The following is a 19,156-nucleotide window of genomic DNA, read 5'->3' as shown; positions in this document are numbered from 1 at the left end:
GCGGGGGACGCATCTGGCGCCAGGAGCAGTGGCTGCTCCTCCCAGTGCTGGTCAAATCCCCTTCTCTGTGTTGGGAAAGGCACAGAACTCAGTGCCTCTCCCAGCATGGAGAAAGGCAAGATGGCTGGAACAATAACACAGTGGATGTGGCCACACCCATGGAAGTCATCTGGCCCACGGAGGGCCAGTCGTGCAGCAATCCACTATTTACCCACCCTATTATAGTGCCCTGGCTTTACGGTGAATGAGCAGAAGGGCTCACCTGAAGGATGTCACTTTGTGTTGGGGCAGATCATCATAGCTCTCAAAGCCATCTTCATTGGCATCGAAAATGGACAACCGTTCGTCGGTCAGCATCTCTGGCTCATCCAGCTAGGAAGATACAAGGTTTAGCATTTATTCTGGAGACACAGCAGCGAGGCAGTGTTCTTGTCTTTCAGCTGCAAAAGGTGCACCGACTTACTGCATCATCAGGATCTCCCTGGAAGAACTTGAGGTCAGGGTCATCCAGGTACTGTCTGCATTCAACACACTTGGGTGGGGTGGTCTGGAAGGGAAAGACGTAACAGAGGTATATCAGTTTATGCCATTTGTCCAGAACCAAGGGAGCCTCGTGTGGCGCAGAGTGGTAGGCGGCAGTATTGCAACCGAAACTCTCCCCACGACCTGAGTTCAATCCCAGCTGGGTCTCGGGTAGCCGGCTCAGGTCAACTCAGCCTTCCATCCTTCCAAGGTCGGTAAAATGAGTACCCAGCTTGCTGGGGGAAAGGTAGTCTCGACTGGGGAAGGCAATGGCAAACCACCCCGCTAGTCTGCCATGAAAACACCAGCGCAAGCGGCGTCCCTCTAGGGGTCAGTAATGATCTGGTGCTTGCACAGGAGGAACCTTTCCTTCCAGAACCAAGGACCACATCAAAATGTCTCACAAATTGGGAAGCCAGTGGCTAAAACACTTTTGGTCACATGCAACTGATGTAATACCCGTATTTACATGAGTGTAGCAGATGCTAAGCTGGCCCTTTCCAACCTGGTGCTCTCCTGGTGCCAGCTAATGACCATGCCAGCCCAGGCGATGATGTGAGCTGTCGTCCAACACAGCTTGGGGAAGGCTGTGCTAAGCTATATAGCAGGAGGAATGTTGTGCTTTTCCAGTCTTTGCTGCCCTTTAACGCAAGAAGCCAAATATGACTTTATTTTTGAGGCTTGAAAAGCTTTCCATCTATTTATCTCCTTATTTCAGAGCATTATGATAAACTTTAACTTAACTTAAACTTTAAAAATGCCCACTGTTTAGGTGGGCAGCTCAAAGGCTTGTCACCTCTAACACCTAGGTAACAGTGCACCAGAACAGACGGAGGTGGCAATTTAAAGGGGGGAGGGAATCAGTAAGGGAGACAACAAGAAGACAGCAAATAGCACAATGCCAGGGGTTTTGAACAATTAAAGAAAATAGTAACCTGCCTTCAAAAGGTTTCACAAAGAACATAAAACCGGCCCATTGCTCATAGGGCAGATTCAGATCAAGGTAGCGGCCGCCTAAAAGCCGTGCGGCACAGGAGCTGTGGGCATTTATGTATTTCATGACACTGTAACTGGCCCTTCAATGGAAAACAAGGAGGTTTCCAGGGCAGCTTGCAAAAAGTCACTAATAAAAATAAATAAAAACAACCTGAATAAGCAGGAATGTGGGTTCTTGTCCACCTGTTTCTTCCCTCTCCACTTCTCTAGATTGCCAAGGAGCTATTTCTATAATGGTCAGAGGCTGGAGGCACTTCCCATGTGGTTCTAAGGTGCTCTGCAGCAACCTTTAGAGGCTGTTACTGTACAAATTCTATGGCCCATCAGAATCTAGCCAGAAAGGACATCTGACAGCCTTCACAAACAAAACTGGCATTTGTAGTAAATGCAGCAGGGATAGGTAATTAAAACATGTTTGTCAGCTAACTCTGTGCTGCAATATGGCTTGCTATTTGAGTGGGGAAGGCACAACTACACCAATCTGGTTCTTATGCTCCATTTCATTTTACCAATCATAGTTATGGAGCACTTCCAGTATACAAGTCGCTTAGGGCACAATCCTATGCATATTTAGACAGGAGAAACTCCATGCTGGCTGGGGGATGCTGGTAATTGTAGGACTTTTCTTCTCTCTAAACATGCATAGGATCATACACTTAGCTACATTTCTCATTCATTTACCCAGCAGTAATTTATGTATTATGCTGTTTTTAAAGACAGGAAATAGAGGCTGCGTGATGGCAATTAGGGCAAACTACCAAGGTATCTTTGAACCTAGTTCCCGCAACTTTAGATCTCTGCCTTAATGCTTGTTCTGTAATATCTGCATTTTGCAAGTCAAAGAACAGTACTTTCCTTATCTGCTGATACTCCAAACAATCTGGGGAGGGGTTTGCCCCAGAAATACTCATAGCATAGCCAGATTTTAAAATAAAACAAAACACAAATGCCTACTTACTTTAACAGGTGGCACAGTTTTAACCTGGGTTGCTTCTTCCTTTATCTCAGACCTGGGTAAAAAAACAACACAACTCACAACACAAGACAAGTTGGGCAACTCAGGGTATCACAAGAATATTATTTCAGTCACTGGATACAGACATTCTGAAAAAATCAAATGCATTAATTCTGATACCCAATATATGGTATATGCTTCTCATACATATAGTAAGCCTTTTGGGGGCTCTTGTAAACAAGAGGCGGGATATAAAAATTCTAAATAAACACACACACACTCACGTATGATGAACCCAAATTCTCAGAGGAGGCAGATTTCTGGCCATTTTATATCGTTCACTATAATTTTCACCATTGCAAAAAATCGGACAGAGACTAACTGCTCTTATTCACTACCTTCTTATGCTGTTGTTTTTTCATCTTGGTGTAAGAGATAAGAATAAGGAGCTGGGCAAGGCATCAATCAATGGTAAACCTCCAGATGCTTACTGCTAAACTTGTAATCAAGGTAAACGCACCCCTTAAACCAGGGGTGGGCAGAAAGTAGATCTCTGGATATTTTGGACTTCAACTCCCAGAAGCCCCTGCCAGCATGGCCAATGGTCAAGGATTATGGGAGTTGCAGTTCAAAACATCAGGAGGGTGCCAAGGTGTCTACTGCTGGCCTAGGGCTTTACAAAACAGCCAGGAAATCTGGCCTGTAATCAACGAAACTGTCCCCCCCGCACTCCCTGAGATTCATTAGGCTAAATATTATGGAACCACATGGGTAGATGGCTGTAGGGTAGCCAGATGCAAGAGGTCAGGGCTCCCGCACATGAGCCAGATGCCAAAGAAGGCAGGGTTCCTGCACTTCTATTAAGGTCTGTAGTAGAGGGAATTTCAGCACATATAAGCCCTATTCGGGAATTCTTGTAAACGTGATGCACACATGCAATTAGCATGCACACGTGTTCAGTGTACACACATTGAGCATATCCTGTACTCATGTAGGATCACACGTGCATTCAGCTCCACTGCATATTCTCCGAAGCTGCTGGAGTAACTGGGAACTGTTCTAGTTCCTGGGTGCAAACCCAGTAAGCCCTGCCCTGTTGCCAGTGGCAGGTCACAACTTCAGGGATGTTCCTTGAATGCACCCAGCACTGCTGTGGCACTTCCAGGAACACTTCTCTAAGGGCGCAATCCTATGCATGTTTAGACAGAAAAAAACCCTACAACTCCCAACATGGCTGGCTGGGGAATGCTGGGAGGTGTAGGACTTTTTTCTGTCTAAACATGCATAGGATTGCGTCCCGAGTCAAGTTTACTTTCTGTAAGAGCGGGAGTCTCAGCAAAAAGTGGAATTTATATGGGAATGCCTCTGTCTTATCTGCACAGTTTACTTTCTTATGAGGTGGGAGGGGGAAATTGGGAGTGAAGAAAAAAATAAAAGCAAAGTCCTAAAACAGTGGGGCTAGTGAGGGGCTAGCCAATAAGCTTAAACAACTTTTCAACTTGTATCACATTTTGCCATTCCATGCATGCAGGGTGTCCCTCCACCGTAGCACAGCCAGTGTTGAATCTTTGGTATTTTTCCTTCCTGCATGCAGGAGGAAAGCGTGACGCTAGCAATGGAGATTTTTGTGTGTTTTTTTAAACAACCTGGCAAAACTGTTTCTCCCTAGGAAGAGATAAGTGTCTTAGACTCATCCAGTTATCAGCCAGCCAATCAAAAGTGCCTCAGGGCTGCAATGCAATGTCTTGGAGCCATTGTACTGAAATCAAGAGGACTTCAATGTTAATGCTTAGAAATTCACCTTCCACTCATTTCTTCAGATGGCAGAGGCTTCTGTCTCAGTACTGGTTTGAAAATACTGCTGGACTCAATCATATCATAGCCCCAAACCACGTCAGTATTAAGGCTGCAATCCCGTACACAAGTATTTACGAGTAAACCCACTGAACGCAATGGGGTTTACTTCTCAGTAAGCATGCAAAGCTTTGGCTTACTGCTTTCATGCTTTGCCTTGTGGCCCCTGCACATGAGTTCCCATTGAGCTGTTTTTTTGCAACAGAAAGCTGCCACCACCCATTGGTAAAGCAAAACAAACCCTTCTCCAGCACAAAAAGGGGCTAGCAGATCCCCTCCCCAATCCTGCAAGGTGAGCGTGTCTGAGCTAAACAGTCCCAGCCCCAGCATGGCAACAGCAGGAAACAGAAAGCTCCATTCTCAGACAAAGGGTTCTCTAGACATTCCTATCTCCACAGAAAACGAAGGAAACTTAGAAAACAGAAAGGCAGGAAGGAAAACAGAAAATGGCCACTCTACACTATGATGTCTATGATTGGATCAGGAGCTTCGAATGTCGGCAGCGAGAGCTCACACTTTGATCACTGCGGACAAAAGAACCCATGAGCATTTTACAAGCAAAGGAGAGATTGCATGATCCAGAACCTGGAGCACGGAGGGTACAAGTTCCACATGTAGAACTCTGAGGCAAACGTGTGGAATTCAATGTATGTGTGTGTCTCCACGCCAGTTAATTCAGCTGAAACAGTGCACAGCTGGGCTGTACACAGATAAGACCATAAAGGCTGACTAGAGCTATAGTGTGTATGACAAGCTACACATGCTGAAGTTCCATCTTTTACCCAACTATTAAAGGTGCAGAAGCCCTGTCGTCTTTGGCGCCTGCCCATCCTAGACGGCTGCCATTTTCTGTGGCAGCTCCATGTCATCACTGTTTAGTCTGATCTTACATATGCTCCTGAAAACCCTTTATACAAATTGGTGTTCTTGAGCATTGCTTCAAATGGTTACATTTCTTGCTAGCAAACGCACAGACAGGAAAATTGATCAGATCACAACTGCCCAGCCAACAGGACTTACCCTTCTTTGGTTTCTATTTTGATTCTTTTCTCATCTGGTTCCTTGAGAGGGAAGTAGAAGACAAACAGTGTTGAGAAGCCCGCAAGTTTTTTTCTTGCTTTAAAAACAAGGTGCAAACTTGATTCTAGTAGATGCAACGTACGCACCTTCTATGGTTTCCCTGTCCCCTGGAGCAATATTGCAATATTAAAGCCAGCATGCAATTTGCATCACCCAGAAGAATTCATATGTTTCAAGCACTTTGAAGGGGAAAAAAAAACCTAAATGGTTGCAAAGCATTTCATATTTACATGGTTTCTGAGGCACCACTGTGCCGGTATATATTTCAAGCACAACTGTTGCTCTGTGGGCGCCTGTTAATGAATACAGGCAGTATCTGCTGTGTTTATAACACGATCTAGTGCCACATGCCCATGCACAGAGTTGCAATTGCGGGAGAAGTAGGAGGAGTTTGAAAGGTCATGAGTGCTTTAATATTTGCATTTATAGTGCAAGCACATATCACAGGCCACAATATAGTGCTGTGACCGCAGGAGAAGCGGGAAGTCAGGCTGCCATTTCTGGTTCCTCTTTCTTTTTTTTAAGGGAGGCAGACCTGCACAACTGTGCAGGAAAGCAGATTTTAAAATAAAGGTTGGGTGGTTATTCACAAGCACGCAGTTGTATAGGTGCACACTGAAAAACAGCCGCTTCCCCAAAAACTCTAATGGCAAACTGACCATCCTGGTTGTAGGAGAGGAAATAGAGGACAACCTACAGTTTTCCTGCCCGTAAGTCGTTCGTCCGTCCCCCCGCCCCACGCCTGAGGTCACAGGAGAAGGCAAGGAAAAATGTAACAAAACAGGTTCCACAACTTGAAGCTACTCCCACTGGTAAGGGTTATAGTACCGCTAGACTGAAACGAAAATAACTTGGTAGAGCATAGAAACTGCAATCACTGAAACAAACATTATAAAAGTGGTAAATAAAAAAATAGAACATAGAGAAATAGCATCAGGGCAACAGGTCGAGTAGCACGCCGCGGGTCCTGTGAATGAGTCTGACATTACAGTACTGAGATAAAACGCTAGTGTAAACTGGCCCATAATCTCACATGCATACCTTCTCTCCAGGCTGCTCCTCCTCTTCCTCCTCCTCATTTTCTACGTTCATTTCTTGTTTCAGCTCTCCATTCACTTCTTCAGATTTGCGTTTATTGCACCTATTACAATCAACCATAATCAACCAGGCCTTTGTCAGGAAGCTGGTGAAATGCCACTGAGGGCTCCCGCAGCAAGCTCCCCCCCCCCCCCCCGGGACCCCATCAACAGGTCTGAGGTGGAAATGGTCATTCAGCAGATTGGTTCTGTCTCTTAAACCAAGCCAAAATTCCCTCCAACGTCTGTAATTGTATACGTTCTTATTCCACCTTTCCTTCAAGGAGCTTAAGACAACGCTGGTAGTACAGTCCCCCACCGCCTCCCCACACACACGCATGCTTCCTTCTTTTCCTTTCTCCACAACACTGCGAGGTAGATTAGACTGAGAAACAGCAACTTGCTCAAGGTCAATCCGTGATGGGCTAGGACTAGTGGCCACGCACACAACCGGCATTTACATAATTACCTGTGCTGTGGCGTGGGCTGGCATGTCGGCCAAACCCGACGCGCGGCGTGGTGGGGGTAACTTCGTACCCACCCTACAAACTCAACTGCATGTCATGGGTTGTAGGGTGGGTACAAAGCCACCTGTGCCATGTGTCGGGTGCAAACGGCTCATCGGCCCGTACTGCAGCACGGCTAATTATGTGAATGGCGGTTGCATGTACAGCATGCATGGGGGGGCGAAGCCCCGATGGCTTCTTCTTCCTACGTGATCGTCTGAATCCAGTCTTTGTATCACACACAAATACACTTGGAACCCCACAGAGCCACATGGGGGTGGGGGGTGGGGGGTAGAGAGATTTGCAGCAGAGAAACTACAGACAAAGAAAAAGTGACATATCCTCCCCATCTCCGAAGTCTCTGCTCTGTGTTCCTTTCCCCCCAAAACTGCTTCTCTTTTAGCGCAAAAGCTGTCCAGGCTGTGTTACATGTCCTTGCATGGAACCTGTAGCTTGCCCTGAAGTGTCATGGCTAAGTGAGGATATGGACTGGGGTTCCTTCCCCACTGTAAATCCAACACACCGTCCATTATACCACTCCTTGGTTTTGTAATAGCCAAGGCCTGTTTCCACCCATTCTTGCACCAGGAGCTTGTCACACAGTGCTTAGTTAAATGGTGGAATTCACTACCACAAAATCTAGTGATGGCCACCAGGTGGAAAGCCTTTAAAAGGGGATTAGATCGATCGATGGATCGATCTAGTATTTGCTGCATTTATACCCTGCCTTTCCCCCAGGGAGCCCAAGACGGCGTACATGATCCTCCTCCTCTCCATCTTATCCTCACAGCAACACTGTAAGTTAGGCTGAGAGCCGGCGACTCGCCCAAAGTCGCCCAGTGAGCTTCAAAGCCAATTGGGGACTAGAACCCAGACCTCCTGAGTCACAGTCCAACATTCATAAGAAGAACATAAGAAGAGCCATGCTGGATCAGCCGAAGGGTCCATCTAGTCCACTCTAACCACTGGCCCTCAAATTCAGGGAAGATCTGGGGGATCAATGGCTTCTAGTCATGATGGCTATATAGTGCCTCCAGTATCAGGGGCAGTATGGCTCTCTGTACACTAGTTGCTGGGGAACATGAGCGGGGGGTGCTGTTGCGCTTACGTCCTGCTTGTGGGCTTCCAGCAGGGTGTGATCAGGGCTCTTATGTTCAGGCTAGGAAAGGGTGGGTTCTGTTGAGAAGCAGAACTCCTGTGAGGGTCCAGCTTGCTTGATGCTTGCCACTGCTTCTTGCCCTGGGACAGCCTGAAGCTCTGCTCCTAATCTGAATCCCATACCCACCCCATACCCCACTGCCTCCCCAACTTTAAACAGTCTTAACGTAACTGGTAATCAGGCAGTTGGCGTAAGAAAAGCCAATCAGTAAGAACCGAAAGAGGCACAAAGACACATAAAAAGTCTCTCCCCCCCCACACACACACACCAGGTTTACATGCAACCTACTCACCCTTTGGAAAACATTGCCATGATGGTGGGCTGCTTGCCGGAACTACGGGTGATCCTTGAGCTGCTTGGGGTTTCTGCAGGTTAATCAGGGGGAAACAACAGGTGCCATTGCCAGGCATGAGTTGTTGCTACAGCTTTCAAAATGCTTAAAAGCAGATCACGCTCATCCCTCCCCTGCCCCCAATCCCCTGCCTCGACAGGGCCACTTGCCACCAAGGCTTTCATCTCAAAGTGACTCGCGAGCCAGGCTTCCTTGCATTTCTAGCAGAGCTTGCGATAGCTGCCTAAGATATCCAAAGAGGCTTGAGTCTTGGCAAGTTTCATTAAGTACTGCCTGGGAGAAAGCAGGGGGGAATGAGGGTGGTGGTGGAAGACGACAACATCGCACCAGCAAGGACAGGATTTCCTCCTCTCGCTGGAGCCACTCTCTATCTCTGCCTCCTCAGCGCTGCAAACGTTTTTGCACCCTGCTGAGAATCAATATCCACACATATACACGGGAAGCGTTATATCACTGCTGCTTTCGTGTCACACAGGGCCAAAGGGAAAGGGAAAAAAGGCGATGGAACACTCACATTCCTAAGCAACTTTTACTGGGCTGCTGCAGATGAACTATAATGACCAGGGCGGCCCCATTTCAGAACAGAAATTAGATTCCCAGGAATCTTTTCAATTTTCCTTTTGAAAACACACAAACACACACAAACTACTTGAAGCTCTCACAGCAGGACAATGATATATTTGCAGACAAGTGGAGAGCAAGCCAAGTCATGAACTGGAGCCAAGAACAGCTCCTGCAGGTGGCCAATGTGGTTCAGGCTGAACATTGGTAAGGACCTGCAACACTTTGCTGAGAAAACGAGTTCGAGGCCCATCTACTCCAGCTTTGCAAATAAATTCACAGACACCGCTATACCACAACATTATTTACTAGCCCATCTGCCCACACATATTTACATTAGCTGTTTGAGATCCACACCTCCAGCTTCCAGAAAGTTTCAGTTCCCTTGCCTGGAGGCAACTTCAAGGTGTTGTCTGTTTAAAGCAAGGGTGTCAGACCGTGGCCCCATGGGCCTAATCCAGCCAACCAGGGGTTCCAATTAAACCCCAGGAGGATCCCTTCCATGTCCTGCCCCCTCCCCAGGAGAGGAACCAGTTGTTATCTCTGAACGTTGATAACACCGGAGACTCCCCCTCATGCTCCATCCCTGTGGCAACCCCAGGGGGTGCACGGAGGAGGCGAACAATTCATTCGGCACGTAGAGAAGCCACTCTCTGTGCACTGGCCAGGTGATCCTTCACACGCTGTGTGCTGCCACCACGGGGACAGGAAGGAGGAGGTGCCCGAGGCAGCTGGCGCACGGAGGAGCCGCTCCTCAGAGTCCTTTGGCCTCACCTACATCCTCCTCAGTGGGAGACGAGACGGGGCGGGGCAGACAAAACCACCCTGCCTGAGGCAAGGGGGGCCATGACAGGGGTGTACAAAATCATGCATGGTGTGGAGAAAGTGGAGAGGGAGACTTTTTTCTCCCTCTCTCGTAATACTAGAACCTAACTGGGTCATCCCATGAAAATGATTGGTGGGAGCTTCAGGACAGATAAAAGGACGGACTTCTTCACACAGCGCGTGGTCAAATTATGGAATTCGCTACAAGACATAGTGACAGCCACCAATTTGGATGGCTTTAAAAGGGGGGTTGATGAATTCCTGGAGGAGAAAGCCATCCATCACTACTAGCCCTGATGGCTACATGCTACCTCCAGTATTAGAGGCAGTGTGCCTATGCGCGCCAGTTGCTGGGGACCATGGGCGGGAGGGTGCTGCTGCACTCATGTCCTGCTTGTGGGTTTCCTGTGGGCAGCTGGTTGGCCACTGTGTGAACAGAATGCTGGACTAGATGGACCCTTGGTCTGATCCAGCAGGGCTCTTCAGACGTTCTCCCCTTGGCATCTTGGCCAGGGAGGCTTTGATGCACATGGGCTTTCTCCAGCTGGGAAAAGCATGCGTCCACCCCGCCCCCCCAAAGCCAGGTATAAAGGGGACTGCTGAACTCTGCCTGGGCTTTCCCTTGCTAGGGAAATCCCAGGCAAAGCAAGGCTGAGCCACTGGAAGGGGACTGCACAGACTCAGCTTTGCCTGCCCCGCATTCTCCCAATGGGCAGCTTGGGCTGAGGCGACTTCCCTGCGTGTGGGCCTTCCTTGGCTGGAGAAATCCCTGCACAGTGAAGCCAGGTCCTTGGATGAAGCACTGACTGGAGGAGCTCCACCCTGAACTTCCGCCGGGGACCAAATGCCACCGGGGGGTGCAGCTTGCAGAAGGCGGGGGGGGAGTCATCTGACCCATCCAACAGAAATTCAACACCCCTGGTTTGAAGTGCACCCCCAGAGTCAAAGCAGGGGACCCTCCCACATGCCTTGTTACGCTGCTCCCAAATCCTTTCTTACTTCTGTTCTCACTGTTGGACTTGCTCTTCCTGCCCCGACGGGCTTTTGGCAGAGATGGCGAGGCCAACGGCGTTGAGGAAGACGAGGTGGCCTCTTCGATCTCCATGGCGCTGTCCTCTTCCTCCTTGTTCCCCGTTCTCTCGGATTCTTCGTCGCTGCCATAAGCACCATTTTCTGTGCAGCCATTGGGCTTCTGGCCGAGCTCCAGGTTGTCTCCATTTTCCAAAGAGAGTTCTGTGTGGAGCAGGGCTTTGACTTTGGCCAGGTACCGTTCCTGCAGCAGGAGGCAAAGGCCGGCAAACAGGCTGAGCACACATATCGTGGCCAACTGCACACGCACTCATTTTGAAATTAACTTTAGACATTCTCCACGGAAGACTGGAAGGCAGGCAGAGTGAACCCTCAGAATAACAGCTGACAGAAATGGGAGGAATCTGCTCATCCCTAATAATTACTCACCTCAGAAAGCTCCTCTTTGCAAAACTTGGTCTCCAGGTCTTTCAGCTCATTCTGAACATCTGCTTGTAAGAAGCCATGTATCAGACTCAGCTTTTCCTTGACACATTCCTGGGGGGAAAGAGAGAGAGAATATTACAGCTGGCACCCCAGACCTGCAGAAGCTTCTCGGGGAATAGCTGCAGAGAGGCACTGGCATGATTCTCCATTAAGTGGGGTGGAGGGTGGGAGAGACACAGAGAGAGAGAGAGAGACGGAGAGACTGATCCACTCACTCTTTCACCAAGACCATCTTCATCCCTCTCCAGATCTTTTAGCCTGTTTAAAAACAAAACAGAAACAAGAACAGTTCCTCATTAGGGAGCAGCCTTTTCTTTTACCATGTTTCAGAGAGACAGGTGACATTTCTCCTCCTGGATGGTACTGGGCTGGGAGAGAGATCAGCAGCAGATCTAGACTTCCACACTCCCTCCAAGAGCCCTCCCTCTACTACCGCCATGACAGGATGAAGTTGACCGAGGGGCTCCTGCATTTACTGATGGGTGGGATCTCAGAAGCCCCTCCCTCCCCACCTCCCTCCAATCAAGGGAGACCTCATGTCCAGATAAACGGGCAAGGCCTCACCATTTCATTTATTCACTTCTCCCTGCCTCCTTCCCAGCATGGAGAGAAGTACGAGGGGAGCACCCTGCTCCTGATCTCTCCCCACCCTCCCAGAAATAAAGTATCACCTGAGGAGGCCCTCTGAAGCTGCAGCTACAAACCCTCACGTGTTCCCTCTACCATGCTGTGCTTAAGAGGATGGGGTGCAGCCTCTAAGGTCAGTGACTCGGGTGAGAATATCCCCTGGCTGGAGGTAACCGCTGTATTGCACCCTGACGTGTATAATTTCAGAAGAGTTGGATTCTGTACCTTGTTATAGCAACGGGTTCTTTGGGAGGTGGCATTTCAGGTGGGGAAGGGAGAAGGGATATGCTTCGCCCTTTTTGGAAAATACTGCTAGATCAAGCCCTTGCGCTGATCATCATTTAAATATTAATGCCTGGCAATACCGATGATGGCCAATCACCCCCCGCATGTTGACAAGCTTGCAGCAGGTGTTCCTTCAAACTGATGTTGTTGTAGAAGGACTGGGTGGACAGGGATGACCATAGTATATAAAGTTTTGCTTTGTTGTTGCTCAGCCCTGGCAACCCAACCGGCTCCAATCCATGTGCCTTGGATTCTTCTTTGCACACCTTCCCTCTATAACAGCATGCAAGACCCACGTGGTTCAGAGCAGAGGAAAGCACAAGGAAGCAGTGATGTCTGCTCTTGCTCAAGCTGGCTGGGAGAGTAAGAGAAGCCACTTCTGCCTCCTTTGGTTCCCAGACCTGGTAAAGGTCACGGCTGGGTCTGGCCCTTAACAGCTTGGCTGGGGAACGTTCAGCCCCCCCCCCCCCCACACACCTTAGGAAGCTTGGAGTCAAGAAACAGAAAGAGAGAACAATGGGTGATGTTTGCTCATCCAAGATCAGAAAGGGCAAAGAGACAGGGAAGAAATCTAGCATGCCTGCTGGCTGGGGATAATGGGAGTTGTATTCCAACACATGCAGAGGGCACCAGGTTAGCGAAAACTAATGCAAACATTCCCAGGGAAGGGATCAAAATTAGCGAAGGAAAAGTGCCCTGCAAAAAAGGCAGTCTCTCAGACAAAGTGGGGTGGGTGGGTGGGTGGAAGGCCTTCAGTTCAGGGAGGAAATCCATGCTACTGCTCATCCTTTTATAGACACACACACTTTGAAGATGGTTCTAGCTGGGAAGGGTACTTTCTCACTTGGGTATGCTTCACTTACTTTCCATGAAGAGTAGGCTGGGGGCAACCCCAAAGCCAAACCTGGCCTTTTCAGGTTGAGGCCCACAACTGCAAGAGGTAGTGGTTAAGTGAACAGCAGCTTTGGCAATGGGGCTTGCTCACACGCCACCCTGGGAGGAAGGAATCAGCTCTGTTGCTGAAGGCTTGGGGGGGCAGACCCCCCAAATCTTGCAAAAGACATCAAGCAGTCTGCCCCAGAGCTTCAATCCATTCCTATTGTGGGGGTGGGGGGAGTACAGAAGTTGTGCAACAACTGTGACCACCCCCTTCTGGCAGTGCCTGCTATGACCACCATTTCATTACTTAACTATTAATCTTAAAAATCAAGGATGTGTTGAGAGGAAAGCTTTCCTGCATTTCTTAGTCTAGCCTGAACTGCAAGTGCGGGGAGCAGAACAGGAGTATGGGGTACCTTGGGAGAGCAGAGCTCTTTTTCCATGGCTCATAGTGGGACTCCTGCAGGCCCATGCCGGTCTCGTTGCTGCAGTTTGCAGCGCACACTCATGGACAGGCTGGGGTCCACAGCCAAATGAACTCACAAGTAGACCATGGGCCATGGATTTCCCGCCCCCTTAAAAAAAACCCTATGTGATCACCAAGGGAGTCGAACGTTTCTGCCTAGAAGCCCTTCCTGAAAGCTCCCAAAGAGAAGAACGTTTTCCACCAAAGTGCAGCAACCAACAGGGGCCCCAGCCACAGACAGAGAAGAGCTGGAAGACCCTCTTTGAACTACATGTCATTTCCTGCTGTGCACGCACGCACACGCGCAGGCAAGAACACGACCAAATTGGCACCAGCAGTACTGGAGACTTGAACAATTCCTTAAATTCACTGAGGCCCAATGCTTCCCTTTGGATGTGCACCACAGAACCGCCCCTCAAGCAAAAAGGAAAGAGCCACTGACAAAAAAAGAAAACTGATTCTGCTACTCCAGGACACAAAGGCCAAGGCGGCACCATTTACTTGCACTCTGCACATTCAATTCCTGGTCTGTGGCGGCATTCCATGACGCCAGGACAGCTCCACCACATGTGGAGTAATTTATTTATTTATTTATTTATTACATTTATATCCTGCCTTTTTTCCTCCTTAAGGAACCCAAGGTTGTGTACATAATTCTCCTCCTCTCCATTTTATCCTCACAACAACAACCCTGTGAGGTAGGCTGGGCTGAGAGTCTGTGACTGGCCCAAAGTCACCCAGTGAGCTTCCATGGCCAAATGGGGACTAGAACCCAGGTCTCCCGACTCCCAGTCCAACACTCTAGCCACTACGCCACACTGGCTCTCCTCACTCTGCATGCAACTGTGTGATTTTTCTATCTCTCTTTTTGACTACCCAACAGCTAAGGTGGCTACCACCACCATCTGGCACGCACTCCCCCCCCCGCCCCAGCACTCTACTTTACATTCTGGTTTTATGACTTAGTATGCAAGTTTAAACAGAAAAAAGGCCTACAACTCCCAGCGCACTCCAGCCAGCCTTAGCAAAGCATAAAGGTAGAGATGTGAAGGCCTTGGAAAAGCCCAGGAAAAGCGGGGTGGGGGAGAGACCAGAAAACGCCCCAGAAAAAAAAACTTTCCCCACATCCAGAGATGTTTGGGAAATTGGAGGGAAAATGGGTTCCCCCCCTAATTTTTCTGTTTTCCCTCCAGTTTTCCCCTGCAAGCCTTCACATCTCTACATACCACAGAAGTCTCTTTTAAGCAAAAGGCCTTGTAGCTAGAATAGCAATGCCCACTCTCCTTTGGCCAGAATTTCTTTATGGCTTCCAGAGAGAGGCTGCCAAGTTGGAATTTTTCTACTTTGACACTATCAGACTTGGGCACAGCAGAGACTGGCTAGCTCACAACAGGAAATAGTTGTCACTCTTTAGGTGTTTTGTGTACGGTATTCATCCTGCTTGCCAATTCTTCACCAGTTGGAAATGGGTCACACCCGCTCTGATTAAATCTTCTAGTCATTTGTCTGGATCTCCTTTTAATTTATCCTGTGCATAATAATAACAACAACAACAACAGCAACAACAACACTTTGCCTTTTAACCTCACTTTGTAAGAACCCCCCCACCCCACAAGCACACTAGCCAGTCAGGTTGTGTTTCCAGCCAACCCGCCCCCCCCCCCAAATTACCAAAGAAATACAAAAGTGGTGTGGATGAAGTGGTATCTGTGACAATAATAGATAAGCCACTTTAAGGCATGTGGGTTGAACTGCTGGCCCAGCATCTCTCACTCAGCTCTTAAAATAAGCCCTCAAAGACCTGAGGACTGGCTGTTCCTACTTCTCGGAACCCAAATACCACACTCCTAACAGCTTACTGCTCTATCCGTTGTATAATACATGCAACTACTCTTGCTCCCTTTCTTCCCCTCCCCTCCTTTCTTCCCATTTTAAAGCAGCAGTCCCCTACTGGGCCATTGGCCTTTCACATTAACTACAGAACTTAAGTTTCACATGCCTTCTTGGTTAAATAACACACCAGCTTAGTAAGCAAGTTTCCATCCTGGCAAAGCAAAATAGCTAAATGAAGATTCACTTTAAAGGAGAAGCTAGCACAGCTTTTCCCAACCCGGGGCTCTCCAGACATGTTGGCCTACAACTTCCATCATCCCCATTCTGCATGGCCATGTTGGGTGGGGATGATGGAAGTTGTAGGCCAACACATCTGGGGGGGGCAAGCTGGGGAAGGCTGCGCTGGCATTTTGGCTGAAGCAGTTCAAAATTTTACTCTGTAGTAGTGTTTCCCCGGAGCAGAGTGACTGACTGCTTCCCCACCACCCCCATAATAATAAGCATGGGGCTGAGGGGTGCTTTTAAGGTGCGGTAACGGTTTTGAGGAAGTTGCAGCTGGGTGGATCTCCTCTCGCAACCACAAACTAGGCCCAAAACATGCGTGTGACAACCATAAAGAGATAGAAGTTAGAGGAAGCTGAAGGGATTGTGTTCTCACATGCACACACTGCCCGACTGGATGAGATTCCACCATCAACTCCCTCCAAGAACACGGAGACAGATGGCGTAAAAACGGGGAAAGGCACCCCCCTTCCTCTCAAAAAGTTTTGGGAAAATCCATGAGATGAAAGTTTAGAGCAGCTGCCGGCTCTCGTGAGAGAAAAGCGAGCAAGTTCCTCCCAGACTGCAGACTCCGGACAATCGCAGTGGAGACGCTGCCTGCCTGCCTGCGCTGCTCTCAGAGGAAACAGACACAAACAAGACGTACTGTGTGGCACATGCTGCAGTGGCAGGCCTCACAACCGCTCACAGCAGTAGCGGCGGGAAAGGCTCGCGCAGGAGGTGGTGGAAGGCTAGCTTTCAGGCAATTTAATGAGAAGTTTAAAAAAAAGAAGAAGAGAAGGAACACTTTCCTTCTTCCGGTCTCTGCATGGCTGTACAAAAGCCAGCTCATTTCCAGTAAGCACACCTTTCTGGACTCCATTTTGCAATCGGGCCTGAAGGACCACCTATTTTGGACACGAGAGCGGGAACACAGAGATAAGACGGACACTGAACTAAAGAAGCAGGGGGAGGAAAGCAGTGATTATGTGACTCCAAATCTATTTTTCTGGGGAGGAAAAGGGAAAGTTAGTTATTTTTGTCTTCTCTTTTCCAGCAGTCGTGAAGGATTTATCTGCAATTCCAGAGATCAAACCAAAACCTAAAAAAATTTAAGCTTGAGGGACAGTAAAGACCTGTGGTGTTGCTTTAGCACAGAGGAAAAACTTGTTGGAGGGTAAGTAGCAACCCTGGTGGGATGAGCAGGCCGGGGGGGGGGGGGGGGAGGCACGACGATGACAACAAGGGAGATAATAGTGCCTCATTTCAATCCCAGGTGCCAATATCTTTCTGTGACAGAGCATGGCTGTCTGTTCAGAGACGGCAAGTGAGCAAGAGCACTTAAAGACAAAGACAATTTGTTCTGAACAGAGAGAAGGAAGCGTACAGCTCCGACTATTTGGCGCGATTGTCAGGATAGGTCGGCCCAGGGAAAGAGGCCCACAAAAACGCCTCCCAAGAAAGGGACGGGCTCCATTGAAATGCAGCGCGCTCCTGGAGGCGCCAGAAAGCAGAGAACCAACCAGCCCGCCCTGCAAGCTCGTGGTTGCCAGTGAACCCAACCCATGATAACCCCCCCTTTTTTATTTATATATATATATATATATACACACACACACACACACACACACACACGCAGAAGTCAAGGCATGTTAACCATTGCTTCCTTAGCTGCGTGTGTGTTAATCCTTGCCCCTAAACACACACACACACAAACGTTCCCGCCAAGCCGCGCTTTCAACAGGATAAGAAATTCGTTTTCACTTCCTGTCCCAGATGGCAAGCCATGGCATAAGGAGAGAAAAAGGCTGCCCAGAAGAAAGGAAAGGACAAAGCCCCTGAGATGCAGAAGGGACAATTTCTGAGATTCTATTAACCCTACACACACCCCAAATAAAAAGCAGGTTGGATGCAAAAGAAGGAAAACGGCTACTCTTCACTGTATCCTCCCTGCCTTTGAAAATTTTTAGCAGGTAACTGCAATAATCTCACCTCACTTCTCTATTCCCCCTTATATCTACCCCCCCAAAAAAACAACCCTCCAATGGGGCGGAGCATCAGCCCTATTCCAAATGATTGAAACCAGAGGAGCCTAAAACTTGCTACCTTCGTCGTTTTAATGATTTGGACACTACCCACAACTTTGTTACTTGACAGCCATGGGGGACCACAAGGAAAACGGAACGAAGGAGTAGGAAGATACAGACAATAAGCATAAAAGAAGACCCCAACCCCCAGTAGGGAACATCTTTCCACCTTCAAGGAAAGAGGTTTCCTATTTGAGAGACCTCCAAGGGCTTTGGAATCCTGAAAGTGGGGAAACTCACCCCCGAAGGCATACAGGCCCCAATCAGAGGTGCAACGGAGATGCCCCCACACCGGCAAAGCCTCCCCCCACCCCATAAGTGGGTCAGTGCTCAGCAAGAAGTACAGAGGACGCCCCATTCTTAAAGGGAACCCACACAGGTGGGCAGAAATCCCAATCTGGGCTGTTAAAATGAAGTCGGGGGCAGCTGCCCCCAGCCTTCCCGGGTCCCCTTCTTTCTCGCTGCATTTCGGGGCTCCCTTCTTTGACTCCCTTTTGGTGGGGGGGGGGGGCTTTTGCTTTTTGAAGGCGGCGGGTGGGGTAGGAGCGCTTAGCATCTTCGGGGAATGTAGGGTAGAAAACCCAGGAGGGTCGGTTTGGAGGAAGGGGGCAGCTTCATACAGCCAGGCTGAAGGGCGCTGTGCCTCCCCTTCCACTGAGCAACGGCGCTGTGCCTCCCCTTCCACTGCACGGGGCCCCGGTATCAGGGGTGCAAGGAGGGGGACGCCGCGACGTGGAGGAGAAAGCCCCCCGGATAAGGAGAGGAAGGGTGCAGGAGGAAGCCCCGGCCATCACGGGCGAGATGTGGGTGGGGGGAGGTCAATGTGCCCGCAGGATAACATCGAGGTGGGGGGATCAGGACCTTTCCCTCTTCACAGAATTACGGGGGGGAAGCTCCTCCTTCCCCGGCCGCCCCCCGGCCCCAATGCGGGGATCCCACTCACCGCCTGCGCAGCTCCTCCGGGGTCAGCGGCGTGGCCCGAGCGGGCATCGGGACCGGCAAGACAGCAGGCAGGGAGGCGACGGGAGGCGATTTCGCGCGCACCGGGCAGGGCGGGGGGGCAGAGGAGGCAGGAGGCGGAGCGCGCTTCGGGACAGACCATCCGAGATGAGGGGGGGGAGGCAAGGGCGGAGCTTTCCAAGTCGCCATTCATGGAGAGGGAGAAACCAAATGGCCACGGGGGGGGGAAGAGGCGTGCCGCGGGAGGTCGCCAAGGCGGAGCCAGGCTGATAGGACGCGCCCCTTTTTTTTTTTTTTAAAGTGTGAAACTGAGTCAGGCCGCTGTAAAGTGCATCTTTGGGACTTTGGACCTGACAT

At 49.5% G+C, this 19,156-nt stretch overlaps 1 protein-coding gene across 1 annotated transcript in view; it reads right to left on the bottom strand.

The window, feature by feature from the left end:
* The window catches only part of DNMT1 (DNA methyltransferase 1), a 48,356-nt gene extending 29,411 nt beyond the window's left edge, over positions 1-18,945 (bottom strand). Inside the window, exons 1-10 of the mRNA XM_084835908.1 lie at positions 18,783-18,945; positions 11,617-11,659; positions 11,345-11,452; positions 10,886-11,159; positions 8,441-8,513; positions 6,449-6,548; positions 5,348-5,388; positions 2,477-2,528; positions 464-547; positions 263-372 (exon numbers count right to left, since the gene is read on the bottom strand). Coding sequence (XP_084692034.1) covers positions 263-372; positions 464-547; positions 2,477-2,528; positions 5,348-5,388; positions 6,449-6,548; positions 8,441-8,513; positions 10,886-11,159; positions 11,345-11,452; positions 11,617-11,659; positions 18,783-18,829 — 932 coding nt within the window. The 5' untranslated portion in view covers positions 18,830-18,945. The remainder of the gene's footprint in view (positions 1-262; positions 373-463; positions 548-2,476; positions 2,529-5,347; positions 5,389-6,448; positions 6,549-8,440; positions 8,514-10,885; positions 11,160-11,344; positions 11,453-11,616; positions 11,660-18,782) is intronic.
* Positions 18,946-19,156: the final 211 nt, after the last annotated feature.

This window comes from Heloderma suspectum, chromosome 2 (genome assembly GCF_057233095.1).
Source record: "Heloderma suspectum isolate Gila_16-S chromosome 2, 16-S_ref, whole genome shotgun sequence".
In the NCBI taxonomy this organism is placed as follows: Eukaryota; Metazoa; Chordata; class Lepidosauria; order Squamata; family Helodermatidae; genus Heloderma; species Heloderma suspectum.
The sequence above is the reverse complement of the archived record's forward strand: the minus strand, read 5'-3'. Positions and strand labels throughout refer to the sequence as shown.